The following is a 17,086-nucleotide window of genomic DNA, read 5'->3' as shown; positions in this document are numbered from 1 at the left end:
GATGCTGTAGGGAGAGAAGTATACTTATCAACGCACACAATTAAGGACTGTTCGTTCTCCTTCGGCCTTTATGGCTAGTTCAAAAGGAAAGTCCTAAGCATGCATCTTGTAAATTTAGTGTACGAGGAGCTAACCTTTTACTAAAGTTAATATTTAGTTTTTATTTACTACGACCTGGGGAAGCTCATTACAGCTTATCTTAGCTTCTCGCTTATTACTAAATGATCAATGTGAATTTTCTTCGAATGATATGGAAGTACGTTACAAATAGAAAGCAAATGGATGTGTAACGTCCATGTTCTTAACTCATTTGCCGTATATTAAAGCTTCTAGGTTCTGTCCATTTTGTTTATAAAAATAACTCCTACTAATCTTGTGGAAATATACAAGCAAATAAATAACTATCTCTCCATAATATATTTAAGCCGCGGTGCTCAAATCGGTAAGGCGCCTGATTGTCACGCTGGAGACCTGGGTTCTATTCTTGTAGTATGTGATCTAAGGTCTGAAATTTTCAGGCCTTGTCTCCACATAAAGCGGGTGTGGGACTCACCTAGCCTCAGATCCACCCTGAGGGGTAAAGGCGGTCGGAACGTGGTACTGATCGCATTACCTCCACAATGACCGAGATCGGGAATATGCGGAGCCCTACCCTCTTATATCCTAAATGTGCTATGCACGGACGGCGATTTGGTTGCAAAACGGGGGGGATTTACTTTCCCTTTTTGGGTAAAGTTTACCATACAGGCAAAAAATAAGGAGAGCATCAACTGCCCTCCCCCTAGTAGTGCATGGGATACTTTACCTTACCTAATAAATTTAAGCAGAACAATATTACAAGTTATACTTCCTCTTCATCTTCACACATAAAACCTAAATTTTATGAAATCTGCATTGTATAGTAAATGTAGTCTTTACGCACTAATTTTATGTCAAGTATATACTCACAATTCTTTCCCTAATTTCGTAATTTATTACACATTGGCAGCGGCGGCGTTTGTGTTTCAGAACTGGTGGGGGTGGGAACATTTTACTATCCTTTGGTAGATAAGTTTTAGCATAGTGGGGCAGGAGCAAAAGTGTCAAAAAGTGAGAAGGCAACTACGCTTACTAAGCCCGCCTGGTCGCCGGGCCGGAATTTTCTCTTTCTCCCACCTAACGAGTCAGCCAGTAATAATTTCCTGCGTGGGTATTGAAGCTTCGAGCATCAAAGCCCACGTGTAACTGGCAGGCCTTGCACGATTCCAAAGACCCACCTTGCTGTACGGCTCCAGATACATGAGTCATGCAGGTAGTGTTGCCAACTTTTAGATTCTAAATATTTCGTGGAGCACGTGAAATGTTCTTCACATGTAATCAATTTGAAAATGAAGATATATATATATATATATCTATGAAGGTTGTATTGCTCACACCAATATAACCTTTTGAGTCCCAAGGCCATTTTCACAAGTAAGCTTCACGGTCCCGAGCCGATTTTGAGCAAAATGCAGAGTTTCAATTAAATGAGTGTAGATCGGAGACTAATTGCCCTAGAGAGATAAGTGATATACCGTTGTAAGCGGAATGAACCAGATATTCAGAGTATATGATATGTATGCAAATTCGGCGTATATATGGAGGGGAAAGGGGGGAAATGCCCTGAAAATACTTTTTTAAAAAAAATTGGGTTTCGTCCCCTCCCGCCCCCCCCCCCGAAAAAAGTACATGACAGTGTCGACATGCACATGGAAATGATCGCTGACATATAAGGAACACAAAAATATTTGCATTATTATCATATGACCAATGTAACTTGAGTTGTAACCCCCAAAAGGAATGGTGGGCACGCCACTGATTCAAGCTTTAGAATGCAGCAGTACCTTGAAATGACTTTAGCTCAGAGACTATTTGCCCTGGAGATATGAACTATATACCGTTGTACGCAGAATGAATCACAGATTCAGACGATATATAATTTATGCACATTCGGCGTATATATGGAGGGGGAGAGGGGGGGAAATCCCTTGATGGGGTTTCGTCCCCCGCCACCCCCCGAAAAAAAGGATATGAAAAGTTCAAAATACACATAGAAATTATCGCTGGCATGTAAGAAACAGAAAAATATTTGCATCATTGTCGTATGACCAATGTAACTTGAGTTGTAACCCCAAAAGGAATGGTGGGCACGCCACTGATTCAAGCTTCAAAATGCAGCGATACCTTGAAATGACTATACCTCAGAAACTATATGCCCTAGAGATATAAAAGATACACCGTTGTACGCAGAATGAATCACAGATTCAGACGATATATAATTTATGCACATTCGGCGTACATATGGAGGGGGAAAGGGGGGAAATCCCCTCAAAAATACTTTTCTTTTAAAAAAATGGTGTTTCCCCCCGCCCCCCCCCACGAAAAAATGTCAAAATGCACAAAATGCAAAATTTATGCAAATTTGGCGTATATATGGAGGGGGAAGGGAGAAAACCCCCAAAAATTATTTTAAAAAATTGTTGAAATGTTTGAAATTTATCTTTTCCCTTGAAAAGAGACGCAAAAGAGAAGTCCCTTTTCCCGCCTTTTCACCTCCGTTTTCATGAAGAAAAAAAAAAGGTGCAAGAAACATTTCTGTTAAATACATGTGTTAGGAACAATATAAAAAAGAAAAATCGAAATTCTAGCCAAAAATAGAAAAGTTATAACGTAAAAACTGTGCGAAAATTATATTTACCAAGGTGCATTTTGCATAACTTGCTTCGTACTCCTTTGGATCCCAAGCGTCTCTATCGAGACGCTTGGGACCGTGTGGCTTACTTTTGTGAATCTCGATCGAGACGCTTGGGATCCAAAGGAGTACAAAGCAAGTTATGCAAAATGCACCATGGTAAATATAATTTTCGCACAGTGGAATTTCTGTATTAAACTATTTTACGAAGAACTTTGAAAACATTTGCTACAGGTTTTCTCTCTGGTGAAATTTTTCTAATACCCGAATTATTGCTCAAAATATACCCTACCCTTTTTGAAAATTTATACTATTCGAGACTTGCTTAGTATTATTATCCCCTGAATGGTACAAAGATAGGTTGTTTTATTTTCGTAAATTTAATAGCGAAGGGAATTTTATCCTTAATTTAGGTACGATGCAGCACTTATTCAACCATTACATTCTGTTCATAAAATGTGTGATTAAAACAGTATTTATACTACAAAAGATTTTTGCATATTGTAATTTATTTCCCGTTCGTGACTTTTCAGGTGATTTTCTTTCCTGCATTTACATTGACCTCCCCCCCCCCCACACACACACGGATACACTCACTTGGAGCCGCTAGCGTATCCAGGATTTTTTTCGAAGGACTCTGAAATTTTAAACGTAGATATTACATACCTTTTCCTAGGCAGGGGTGGAATAAACATTTTTTTTTTTAAATCACCGCTCCTTCGTTTTTAAAGCTGTTGAAAGACGGAAATGGTAATCAGAGGTTATTTTAAGGTGAGTTTTCATTTCCCACGTTTTCTTTCCCCGAGTTCTTTACTGCTTTCATTTGAAAGTTTTGATTTTCTCAAAATTTCGAGAGGAGGCGTAGAGGCGTAGCCCCATCAGCTCCCTCCAACCCCGCGTACGCCGGTACATGGAATAATAAAACGCAACTGATCCTTCACAACTTTGACACAATAATCAAACATTCTTACGGAAAAAAGATTAATTTGCGAAGTTATAAAATCTAACAGTTATACAACTTCAGGCCCCCTGCGATTAACATAAATTCAAATGTCTCCATGCGTAGTGAAATTTATTTGCAGTTGACAAACCTGACAGTAGTCCTCGCGCCGGACTTGAAGCAACTACATCAAATATTACGTGACTCCTAGGATCCGGTAAAGAGAAAAACCTGGCACGTCTCGAGGCCTGTGAAATCTTGCTCAGGCAAGCTTGCTTACGCAATCGTCCAACAGCAGGGTTGACGTGCGTGTTGCATATTATTTTAGGCGCACCTCCTTGTGGACGGGTTTCCTCCGGTTCACGTGCAGGCCTTTCACACAAACGTAATTTCTTACTTGAAGTCAGATATAAGAATCGTAAATAATTTAATAAAGACTCATACATTTTTGGTACAACTTATACTGGGGCTATATTCTTCACTAAATTATTTTCCTTCGTGAATGATGAAATTGAAAATCCTGCTATGTTACAATAATGTACACTATACCTATTCTTGCTGCAGGGAAAATACAGGTATTTGAGATTGGAAGATAAAACCTGCTTGCAATTCACCAACCGCATGCAGTCACGTGACTATATGACGTGACACCGTGGCAGAGTTCGGATCAATACGCGGAGTCATTTCGCCTGACGGAGTTTATGACGTATAACCCAAGGTCGGGACAGATTTAATTGAGTGGGAATTAGAAAAGCAACACGCTATTCCGGGTATTGTTCGAACCTCAGAATTTAGATAATTTGTCGAGACAAGAATAAGCAACATAATCTAGCATATCCTTGCAAATCCATATTACATGTTAATGAAAGTGTGTCAATTTCTGAAAAATGGCTTAAAGTGAAAGTTCTTTGAAGCAGCGAAAATGTAAGAAAGAAAATCACAAATTCCTCTCTCCTCATCAGAATTAGTTGACTAGTTTCTTCGTCACATGTGAAGGCTAAGTGATTATATATTATATATATATATATTATATATTAAAAAAAAAAAAAAAGGTAAAGTGTTCCCCTGTGCATAGCACCACGCCATGAAGGCGTATAGGGGGTGTGGGGGTAACGCCCCACACTTTCTTGATCCGGTCGTGAGTGGGGGTGATGTGATCAGCATCACGCCCCTGACCGCCTTTACCCCCCAGGGTTTCCCCCAGGTACCCATGTTATTCGACGCTGGGTGGGCGCCGGGGCCGCTTTCACCGTTAGAAAAGTTCCCGGATTTGAACCGGCCGGGGATCGAACCCGGGACCTTGAGCATGGTAGTCAGACGCGTTACCGACTGAGCCACCGCTATATTATATATATAAATGAATGATTTATTCACTGAATTGTCTATTCTTTTCCATAGAACATATAATAATTATTTGTGGTTTATAGTAATATATTCTTTACTTCTTAATTTCCAATGTTCAAATTACATATATTAAAATAGGAATTGTAGTTTTCCTGGCGACGTGATTCAAGTGTTCTGGCTGGTAACCCGAGAGCACTTGTTACATATACTAATTAACAAACACCAAACAGGATTATTCTAGTGTGTTTTATAGGTTTGCCTTTTCAAAATTCCATACATATGAGCTTTAGCCCCTTCTTCTTCACTCTTTTACACTCTGTGACACGGAAACCAAAACAAGCCCTCTTCGCAAATAGTGATTGGAGGGGGCTCCCCCAATGAGAGCGTGAGAGGGGAAGTGAGTCCACGAAGGGGTAAACATGGCTGCAGCTACCTTCTGTTTGCAGCAGGTCACACTACTTTGCTCCGCCCACTCGCTTTCTCGCTTCCTCTCTTTCTCTACCGTTATGGTCGACACCTTCTCAAGACAGGGTGTAGTTAACGTGATCACAAAATAGCCTGCTTGTCTATTTGCCCAGAACTATATAATACAGCGTGTCCCATTTCAAATGTCTATTTTTATTTTGCGATTATGAATTAATGTGTGTATATATATTTTGTTTTCTCTAGGGGGCCATATAGAAGGTGAAACGTACGAGTTTTGTTGGAAATTGTTTGATATTCCAAATCAACGCCAGGTGGCAGCAGGCATAGTGAAATGGAGACCGTCGCAGAGAAAGCACAGGTCGTTTGCTGGTACGCAGAACTTAGCTCGGCTGATATAATCCATCTGGACTTCTTCTTGTGGGGGTACGTCAAGGACAGGTGCATGCGACAAAAGTAGCGAACATCCAGCAACTGCGTGAGCGCATTGAAAATGTCATTGCAACCGTCACACCTGAAATGCTTCAACGCACATAGAGAGAAATCGATCATCGGTTGGTTATCCTTCGTGTGACTGGTCAGGCACATGTTGAAGTGGTATATTTTTTCTATACAAAGTTGATGCGTCAGACATTAATTATTTTTTAGTTCATTTTGATATGTTTAATATTTTGGGAGAAATAAAAAAAAGGTAAAGTGCTCCCCTGTGCATAGCACCACGCCATGAAGGCGTATAGGGGGTGTGGGGGTAACGCCCCACACTTTCTTGATCCGGTCGTGAGTGGGGGTGATGTGATCAGCATCACGCCCCTGACCGCCTTTATCCCCCAGGTTTTCCCCCAGGTACCCATGTTATTCGACGCTGGGTGGGCGCCGGGCCCGCTTCCAACGTTAGAAAAGTTCCCGGATTTGAACCGGCCGGGGATCGAATCCGGGACCTTTAGCATGGTAGTCAAACGCGTTACCGACTGAGCCACCGCGGACACTTTTTTGGGAGAAATAGTGTAATGAAAATAGGACATTTCAAACGGGACACGCTGCATACAATCATAGAGAATGAAAGGGGTGCAAGGGGTTATCCTTCCACATAGGACACCCAATTGTCAACCTCACTTCCACGTAGTACACCCTCTCCTGGACTGCATTTTGCAGACTAACGAGGCCCTGGCGTCTGTGTTTTATCCTTATGTGTTCTGAGTGCTCCTTTACAGCTTCAGCTTTTACCCGAAGTCAGGATGTTTTAATATTTTAGTAAACGACATTACAGTTATTTTAGGAAATCAAAGGGGCTGGACACCGTATAACATGACGGAGGCCCAAAAATTAGAATTCAAATTCAAAATTCAAATGGAGTATGAAAATGATCCAAATTTAAATTAAAATTAAGTGTTGTTGTAATAAATGTATATATATTTTTTCAGAAACATTGAAAACTTTCAACACTCTACCACCTTCTTTGCTTGAGACGTTGGGCCACCAATTTTATGATACTCTATAATATAGGGAACAAAACTCTATAGTTTATTATAGTCTTGAGTGAAGTAATAAAAACGGTAGAAGTTCCATTTTTTTAACAACAAAAGCTTTGCGGCCAACTTGGATCCTATGTGACGTCCATTTCGCCGTTTTTTTTTCTAGGTATTCAAGAACATAAATTATAATCTGCTCTAACTGTACCGATTCAAAATAACTCAATCTTTATTAAATTATATTTTATAGATCTCCCTTTTTTTAAAAAATGCAAAATCTTGTGACTATAGCTCTGTTCCATTGGCGGATCTAGCTGGAGGGACAAAGGGGGCACGTGGCCATACCATAATGGAGACTAAGTATGTTTAAAATATTTTTTGATAACATTCTATTATACCTAACAATGTTCGAGAAATAATGCTTTCAGTCCATAAAAGAATCCCTCATACGTTAATCTAGACTATATTTACTAGTCACATTAAATAAGTCTACACTGGAAATCAAATCCAGGACTTGTTGATTACAAGGCAATAACGTCAAACGATGGACACAAAACCAAAGGTTCAATATTTCCAATGTTCATGACAGTTTCACCTGATGAAATGGATTCTCAGGCTTGCCCCTTTCTGTAATCATCATTAATGCAAATAACTAAGAACTACAAAAATCTACACTTATGCCATCACTCAGTGGCGGCGAGTGGGTTCCAAAACTAGGGGTACAAGGTGCCAGAACTTTGGGAGGGGGGCAAGGACACTTTATTTTCCCTTGCTAAATTAAGTTTAGCATAGTGCATGGGTAAAAGTGGCAAAAAGTGTGTGTGGGGGAAACAGCCCCACCTAATCGTCGTCACTGCTATCATTTTTTAATCAAAAGGGTCCTGCAGGTTCATTTCCTGCTGGTGGTAGCTCAGATTCCAAGAACTTAATCTGTGCCCCTCCCCCCCAAGGAAAATCTAGATCAGCTTATGTCAGTAGAATGCACAAGTATTTCTAGGTAATTGTCCACGATTATTTCCATAATTTTTGTCTTGAATCCTACGTGTAGTTAAGGAATGATTTTTTTTTCTGTATACTCGTGAAGAGGTTGTGAGCAGCTCCTTTGTTGTTTCGTTTCAATTCTCGAAGCTCTCATTGTGTAAAACCAAGAGAATGAACATTTTCATTGACAATTTGCTTGGAAATATTTATGAATCCCACTGTACACATAAAAACTAATTTGTTTGCATTAACAAAACCCGTTTGATCAATATTTTTGGTAGACATAGAAAAATGATAGCGTTTACTAAATTTGGTCATTATAAAGGTAGTGATTGCAGCCACTACAGTTTTAAGCAATCGGATTGTCTGACGTGACGTGACGTCATTAGTGTTAGCACAGACAGTATGGGGTTAGGTTAGGTTAGATTACATTTGTTGAATTGGTGTTTTAAGTCCACTTTATGCACAGTAAGGCTAATCGGGATTGGACCTACAGTTTAAAGTGGGATCCGAACCACTTGTGCCTCCACCGGGTATCGAACCCGGGACCTAGATTAGATTTGGTTAAATAGCACAACAGGAAGCAAAACTGATGTGGTACTAGTCCCAATCAATTTTAAACGAATCTGTCGGATAATCTAAAGAAATGGTCGATATTTGTCACCCATTTAAACAAATTATTATTATTATTATTTTGGTAATAATAAGCATTTTCTCTGTGTAGTCACGGATTTCTTATCACTTTTCTGTTTATTTCGAACAATGTTACAGCATTCGTTATTACAGAATTACAGGAGGAAGCTCCAATATGGTACGCAGGAAACTGAATGCTTTGAAAAGGATGTTAAAACATTGAAACAAACCGTACGCTCTTGTATACTAAAGGCACATAGTGTGTACTATGAAGCCAAACGTGTAACAGTCTCTATCTGGGATGTTCCTGGAGGATTGTTTCCTGTAACGCCATACCTTTTAAAAGACATGAAACTGAGATGGACCTAAAGGAAATCGGTAAGAATGGAAAAGATTAGATTGAACTTGGCCAGGATAGGAACAGAACGGCTTGTGCTGCCGTAGCCATAAACCTTCGGGTTTAAGAAAAGTAGAGAGTTAGTTAGTTATTATAATTAATATATAACTGAACAAATATAAATAAAATGGCATTGAAAAAAATAGTTTGGTGTTTGTGAGTTTTAATGAATGGTGTGACATGCATGGAATTTGCTAATTATTTTATAGTATTGATGGTATTTTTTTAATTATTATAATAAATTAATAACTGCAAAGGAGGCAGTGATTCAGTAACAAAATCGTTTCTTCAAATTCAGTGATGTACAAAACGTGTGGGTGGTACCGCCCCCCTCAGGTAAGTAAGTTTCTCGTACTTCATAGGTAAGCTAGGGTTAATTATTGCAAATAAAAATACTACACAATATTTCACTGTTTGGGATCTAGTGTTTTTGGCCTGCCATATAGCGTAGTAGTAACGTTGTCAGTTTGTAATCAAATAATAAAGCCGTGTATTATTATCATTCTTTCACTGTTTACCCCGTATCAGTTTCATTGATACAGTGAATCTACATTGGGATATTTTCATGTCAATACATGAAACCAATTCGTGCTAGTGAAACAGAAATATATTTTAACTTGATTTTCCTAATTTAGAGTCGCATTTTGCCACTTTTGTTTAGTCGTTACGATAAAGATGAGTGATATGATGAAATTTATGAAAAGGCACTCTCAAAGAGCACCACACCCAGGCCGTGATTCTAACCCTTTCCCCTGGCATCGTGACACGGTGAAATAACCACTCCTCCATGGAGGTTGGGTACTGAAATATATCTGCCGCGCATTAACCGCTTCAACACACACACACACACATTGATTGATTTGGTATTTTAAGTCCACTTAATGCACAGTAAGGCTAATCGGGACTGGACCTACAGTTTAAAGTGGGATCCGAACCACTGTGTACCTCCACCGGGTATCGACCCACACACACACACAGATCAAATACATATATAATTTGTAAATTTTGAACACGTGGATGTATGTATGTATGTGTGTATAAGGGGAGTGTTTGACGTGTCCTTGACCAAAGAGTCTATGAAGTAATATGACACTGCACTGATAAATATCGTACATCAAAAAACAACCGCATGCAACCGCACCGATATTTTTAGGACCACATTGTGAATAGCAGCATATACTAAAACGGTATTCAATGCATACGAAGCATTTATTATTTTGTGATTGTACCATTACGCCTTTTATAGTTTTCAATAATATTCAAAGTACGCATAAATTACAAGTTCGTATGTCAAATGAAAATCAGATACAAAGCCCCTATATATTCACTCATAAACTGAACAGTTTCGTAACAAACCGGAAATATGAAAACAGTTATAAATTTCTTCCTGAAGCGTCGAGGAAATATCCTAGCCTCTATGTTATTAATGCACAATGCTTTATCGATTGCCCTGGCACATGCTCCACTAACACAGTAACCGATATCTAAAGCATGCATACCACCGCAGCAACCGGTAATACCTGTGAAATGTCAAGAAGAGAAGGTTCCACTTACCAAATTTCATTACAGATACTACGTTTCGTTCACTAGAGTGTCCATGGTTTCACTACTTGAGCTACAGCTGGTAGGATTTTGCAATTTTGGAAAACCCGGTGGAGCACAGAAAACCAGAAGCACAGAAAGCTTGGAAATCGAACGCGCTCCTTCCTCTGCGGTAATGATTTCGATGGTGGTGCCATCTCTTGGGAGAGCAACGGAACGGAGGGATAATATACGCTGAAAACAGTTCTCCGAAAGTGTCCGTAGTTGAGAAAATTGTCAGTAGATGTAGACGTGTGACTTTTCGGTTCGATACGTAAACGTGATTTTGAAATAGCAGAGAGAAGTGAAAGAAAAAATAAATGTACGTAAGCGATCTGTGTATTTTTTCTCATACAGTTTGGTTCATTTCCCTTTTTCAGTAGCTGCCTCCATTTGCGCCCTCAATTGTAAGAAATAATGAAAACACCTGTAATCAGTGGCGGCGACGGGGGTTAGTTGCCTCCCCACATACTTTTCGTCACTTTTGCCCCCGCACTATTCTAAACCTTATCGACAAAGGAAATATACTGCCTTTGCCCTCTCCTTTGACACCTTGCTCCCCCAGTTTTGGAACCCTATCCCCGCCCCTGCCTGTAATCTCCTCGGGAAATAGGGGATCTCACATCATATTCAAAATAAATGGTTGATTGAGTTGTTTTAAGTCCTCTTTATACACAGTAGGCTAATTGGGACTTTAACTAGAGTCTAAAGTGTGATCAGAACTACTATGTGCCTCCAAAGAGTATTGAACTCGGAACCTCTTGATTACAAGGAGATGGCGTTACCACTACGCCATCGGGGAGGCTGCAAAAAGAAATGTAATTGCCTTGATGCCTATTTTATTTTACTTTTGTTCTTTTACCAAAGCTTTAGTGCCCCTTTTGACTATTCGCGACTATGAGACTTAGTGCTGGTACGACGAAATTGATTAAGGAACACTCACAAAGATTGATTGATCGATATCCTTTATTTTACTTCGGCATTGTGACACCTTTATTTTTGATTCTTAGTTTTATTTATTTCTTTAACTACTCTAAAAGGAGATTTACACAATATGTGCTCAGATAATGTTAAACAATTATTAATATTTCATAAACAAGCAAATATATTTTAATTTAACATTTATGTCTTAATAAGTAAAGAAATATGTATGATGTGCAAATACTAATTGTGAAACTTTTCAAAATAATTTGAGTTGTAAAAAGTATGATATTGGTTGCACTTTTTTGTTGCGTTCTTATGGCACATCGAATCGGCGTTCGATTTTTTTAAAAAATACGTGTCTTTCCCATCCAAACGCAAGTCATCTGGAACTCTCCTATTTGTCACTTTCAAAGGTCTACCAATACCAGGACGAGTACTATATCTTCCAAGATAGTACTGCATAATAATTATTGTGAGACCTAAAATTCGAAATATCCTTTCCCTTGTAGTAATTCTGTATAACTAGTAAATTATCTACACTCTCTAACATCTATGTCCAGGACAAGATTCGAACCCGGGAACACTGACAAACAACCCCATGCCCAGGCCCATGGCGCTTCACATGTATGAAAGGAATACACACACTTTTTTATATGGTAGATAGTTTTATGAATGACGCATTTCTTCTTTAGAATATAGAAGGTATAATTTGAATATGTTATAATATTATTTCTTATAAATATGTATATATTTTAGTGGGTAATCCTGTGTTCATGGTATGAACAAATTTTAATGTTGCAAGTTATTTGAAAGCACTATCTACATAAGTAATGGAGTAGTCTAAATGTAAATTTCCTTCATTTCTCTACAACGAAACTATACATTTTCCTAATTTTACTACAACAGAACTCAACTTGCCCCACTAATTGCCGTGACAAAACTTTAAGATACTACACCAATTGCGTAATTGTCTTATCCAACACTTGAAAAGAATATTATTTAGTAATTGGCGTTCGTTGTCCTCTTCCGTGGCGGTGCGGCCTAAGGCGCTGTGCTCTTGGGCTCCAACTGGGGGACGGCATGGGTTCGAGTCCGCTTGGGTTCAGTCTCTGGGTTCTCAGTCTGTGCATAGGACCGGTGGCAATCCACCATCGTGAGGAAATGTGGAGCTACGAGTGAGTAGCGTAACCAGGGCTGGGAATTCTCCTATAAGAGCTTAGGGTTCACTTCACCACCTCTAGGTAGGATTGTGGGAGGGAGACTAGTAGTCGGGAGATAGGCCAAGGCCCTTCAAGGGCTGTTGAGTCATGGGCTTAAAAAATGTGCTCGTTAATTTAAACCTCGCATGCAAATTTTGATTTTCACTTGCATAGGTGCACGCTTATAATTGAATGCCATTGCTTAATATTTAATCTTTATATCAAATGGAACAGAAATGAACATCATCCTAAATTTCGTTTCGTCAGATTGTAGTCCAGTACTTCCTATTATCAAATTAGAAATAATATAAGAATGAACACGAACTTATCAGTTTTGTCAACTTTAAACACTGGTCTAGTTGGTAGAACGTCTGACTGTCACACGGGACACCCAGGTTCGATTTCCGGGGTCGGTGATTTTTCCGGCCCTTTCCCCATATAAATCGGCTCTGGGGTCCACTCAGGTTCAAATCAATGGGTACCCTGTGGGGTAAATGCGGTCGAAGCTTTGTGCTGATCACATGAGCTAGAAAATGGCCGACATCGAAAATGTTTGCGGCCCTACCTCGACTTCCCCTAATATGTGCCTTCACGGAAGGGTACTATATGCACGGGGAACTTTCTCTTTCCTTTTACTAAGCATTCACTAATAAATATTGACATGAAGAATATAGAAATTTGCAATTTAGACAAGCTATTTAATTATACTGCAAACAAGACTAACATTGAAGCCATATATGCCAACAGCCCCACTTTTGTACGCTATGGACTTGATTTTTTTTAAAGTTTCTACTTGCTTACAACGGATTTTGTTGGTTGTGTTTTAATGTGGTTGGCACTCCAGCACATGACCTTGACAGTACGCCGTTTGCAGCAGCAGTGCGAGTCTGGCAGGCATTGTTGTAAGAGAGGCGTGCGTTGTCCTATAAAAATGCCGTTTCGAAATACGTAAGTATGACAGTAATTAATTCAATTATTTGCTTGAAATGCTATTTTTTCTAACTGGAGTACATTTAGGAAGCACCCTATGTAATTTAATTGTTAATTTTCATTAATTAATTCTGTTAAAAACTTGAAATATGTGCTGCCCCAAAAATGGGGCAGTGGGCGCGTTAGGGTGCGTCGTAATTTATAATCATATGCCCCAATAATGGGGCGCTGAGCACTACCGCCTACGTGTTTTATTTTGCAATGATAGTCTATACCGTATGTATAATACATAGACTGTGTGTGTTCTGTTGGATTATTTGTAGAATTTCTTTTACTTCTCAGATTCTGAAAGGGTGTGACCAACGGATAACAAATGAATGCTGCTATATATACACACCAGCCCTTTAGAAAATAACATGCTGAGTGACGAAGAAAGTGGTGATGAATATGGAGATATAAATAATTTATCAGGGAATCAACTTCTAAGAGATTCAGAACTTAGGCTACAGGCAAACAGAAAATGGTGTCGAGGAAGTAACTATTGACGTTGCTGATCTCGTGAATGATCCGTGTGTTTCTCTTACAACAGGCGAAGCTGATCGTTTTGATGTCCCTGGTACTTCCAGCCAAACTGGCATTTCAGCAGTTTCAGGAACACCAATTCTGGATGAGCGTGTGCGATCGCCAGCAATTTCAGATGAAGATCCGTCAGTTTATCATAATGAAAAGAAGCGAAGAAAAGAAGTGAATGAAACGAAGCGAGTGAGAAAAACAAATTATCCTAAGCCAAAAAGTGGAGGTTCAACAGGCCATAGGTGGAAAAATGATGATTTAACAATATCTCGAGAATGAAATTGGAAAAGGGCAGATGCTACAAACAGAGACAGGTCTCCTGTTGACTATTTGAGATGTTTTGAAATGATCCATTAATTAATTTGATTGCTACTGAGCCGAAAAGTATGCAACGTTCTAAGGTAATCAGGGCTTGTATGTTGATCAAAGTACGATTAGGCTCTTGAATGCTGTTTGTATGAAGAAATCGCACTGGCAATCTAGCAGCTTGTTGTATTTCTGCTAAGTTACAGTGTGGTCAATTTACTACTTATACAGAATTACTTGCAGGCAAAGGAGATTTCGAATTTCAGGTCTCATAATGAACATTATGCAGTACTACCTTGGTAGATATAGTACTCGTCCTGGTATAGGTAGACCTTTGAAAGTGACAAAAAGGAGAGTTCCAGATGACTTGCGTTTGGATGGAAAAGACACGTATTTTTTAAAAAATTCGAACGCCGAGTCGATGTGCCATAAGAACGCAACAAAAAAGTGCAACCAATATCATATTTTTCACAACTCAAATTATTTTGAAAAGTTTCACAATTAGTATTTGCACATCATACATATTTCTTTACTTATTAAAACATAAATGTTAAAATTATAATAATTTTTGCTTGTTTATGAAATATTAATAATTGTTTAGCATTATCTGAGCACATATTGTGTAAATCTCCTGTTAGAGTAGTTAAAGAAATAAATAAAACTAAGAATCAAAAATAAAATTGATTTCAATAACATGTAGTCTCCAGTGCCCGGCGCCCCATTTTTGGGGCAGTGTTTTTTTTTTTCAAAAATGAAATGTCAAGAAAATAATTGTCACTTTTTGCATTATGAACTCAATACAAATAGTGAGTGCTGTCAATATGAGCAAATTTTGAACTGAAAAAAAAATTGGGCATATGTTTTTATATAACCATGATGATTAGATGATTTTAAATAACACCAAGTGTGGCATTCGAAGATACTTTTTTATGATCATTTTTCCTATGCATTCTTTTTCTATCTCTAATTCGCCGGCCCCCGTGGCAGAGTGGTCAGCACATTGCACTACTACGCCAGGGGTTCTGGGTTCTAATCCCGGCCTGGGCATGGAAGTTTGTGAGTGTCCGTTCATCAATTTCATCATATCATCACTCATCCCCATCTTCGCAAATTAGTCCAAAGTGGTACAATAAGCGAAGTAAATCAATCTCTAATTCAATAGCCTCAGCGTATTAGCTCGACTCCTGACTTTGAAACCTTATGCGGAACGTACTGTATCCGTGAAATATACATTCATCTTAACTTTCATGAACAACTTAAGAAAATATAAAAGGAATGTCCAAATGTTCATCTGCAATATAAATGCTGTTAAATATTCAATAAACATATTGTGATGTCAACAACATCCAGTTTTGGTGATAGAATGATATATTAAATAATATAGTTTACGTACTCAGCAGGTGGTTCGAATGATATTCATAGCCTCCACGATGGCGCAGTGGTAGCGTAGTCGCCTTGTAATCAAGGGGTCCCAAATTCGATACCCAGTTGTAGCACATAGTGGTTCGGATCCCACTTCAAACTGTAGTTGCAGTCCAGATTAGCCTTACTGTGCATAAAGCGGATTTAAAACACCAATTCAATCACAATGACATTCAGAGCCAGAAGATGGAATAATTCAAGACTGAGGGGGCGGGAGTTCCCCCTACAAATCGCATCCTGGACCTAGCTTCTGTACCTACCTATCTTGAACATCTCTCCTTATGTGTGACTGTCCAACCACAATACATTGATTGGTTGTTTGAATTGGTGTTTTCACAGTAAGGCTAATCGGGACTGGACCTACAGTTTAAAGTGGGATCCGAACCAATACGTGCCTCCACCGGGTATCGAACCCGGGACCCCTTGATTTCAAGGCAACGGCGCTACTACTGCGCCATCGGGGAGGCCCCACCAAAGTAAATTCATGAAAGTGTTAATTCTCAGATGTAAAGTTTCATGATGAATTGTCTAATTTTTTGGCAGATTTTCTTTTCTTAAATATTTTGTGCACATACCGCATGGGTTTGTGCGGGGGCTAATGTCTGGTTCTGGGAAGGCTTAGCTCTCTCTAACCTTACGTAACTACGCTCATGCTTTAATCCTTAAAAGTGAAACACCATGCTACGATGGATAAGCTCGTCAATGTTTACGTCCACTTTATGCCCAGATAGGTTAATCAGGATCAGATCTACAGTTTAAGGTGGGATCCAAGTCACTATTACGAGGGTTGATATTTATGTATCCGGAATGAGAATAAAAAATGTATCTTTGAAAATGGTTTTATTGTTTTTCAAAATATTTTCCATGATGATCGATGCACTTTTGCATACGTTTGAACCAATTCTCATAGCACTTTGTCCATTCCGATTGAGATATCTCGAAAACATGCATTTTGAACGCATCAATCGCTTCTTCTGGCGTCGAAAATCGTTGACCACGTAGCTTATTTTTCACGTACGGGAACAAAAATAAATTATTGGGTGCTAAATCAGGGCTATGCGATGGATGACCCATCAATTCAATTTTTTCACCGGTCAAATACTGAGTTGTTTGGACCGATGTGTGACAACTCGTATTGTCATGGTGAAGAATGATCCTGCGTCGCTGGTTGTTTTTTGTGATTTCCCCAAAGACTTCTGGCAAACAAATGGTTGTGTACTATTCATAATTGACGGTTCTACGATTCTCTAGTGG

General features: G+C 39.0%; 1 protein-coding gene across 1 annotated transcript in view; it reads right to left on the bottom strand.

Annotated features, from left to right (window-relative positions):
• LOC145979547 (clavesin-2-like) overlaps window positions 1-10,600 on the bottom strand; it is a 60,746-nt gene extending 50,146 nt beyond the window's left edge. Inside the window, exon 1 of the mRNA XM_083112518.1 lies at window positions 10,452-10,600. Coding sequence (XP_082968644.1) covers window positions 10,452-10,461 — 10 coding nt within the window. The 5' untranslated portion in view covers window positions 10,462-10,600. The remainder of the gene's footprint in view (window positions 1-10,451) is intronic.
• Window positions 10,601-17,086: the final 6,486 nt, after the last annotated feature.

Source organism: Lepisma saccharinum, chromosome 26 (genome assembly GCF_977018435.1).
Source record: "Lepisma saccharinum chromosome 26, izLepSacc3.1, whole genome shotgun sequence".
Classification (NCBI taxonomy): Eukaryota; Metazoa; Arthropoda; class Insecta; order Zygentoma; family Lepismatidae; genus Lepisma; species Lepisma saccharinum.
The sequence above is the reverse complement of the archived record's forward strand: the minus strand, read 5'-3'. Positions and strand labels throughout refer to the sequence as shown.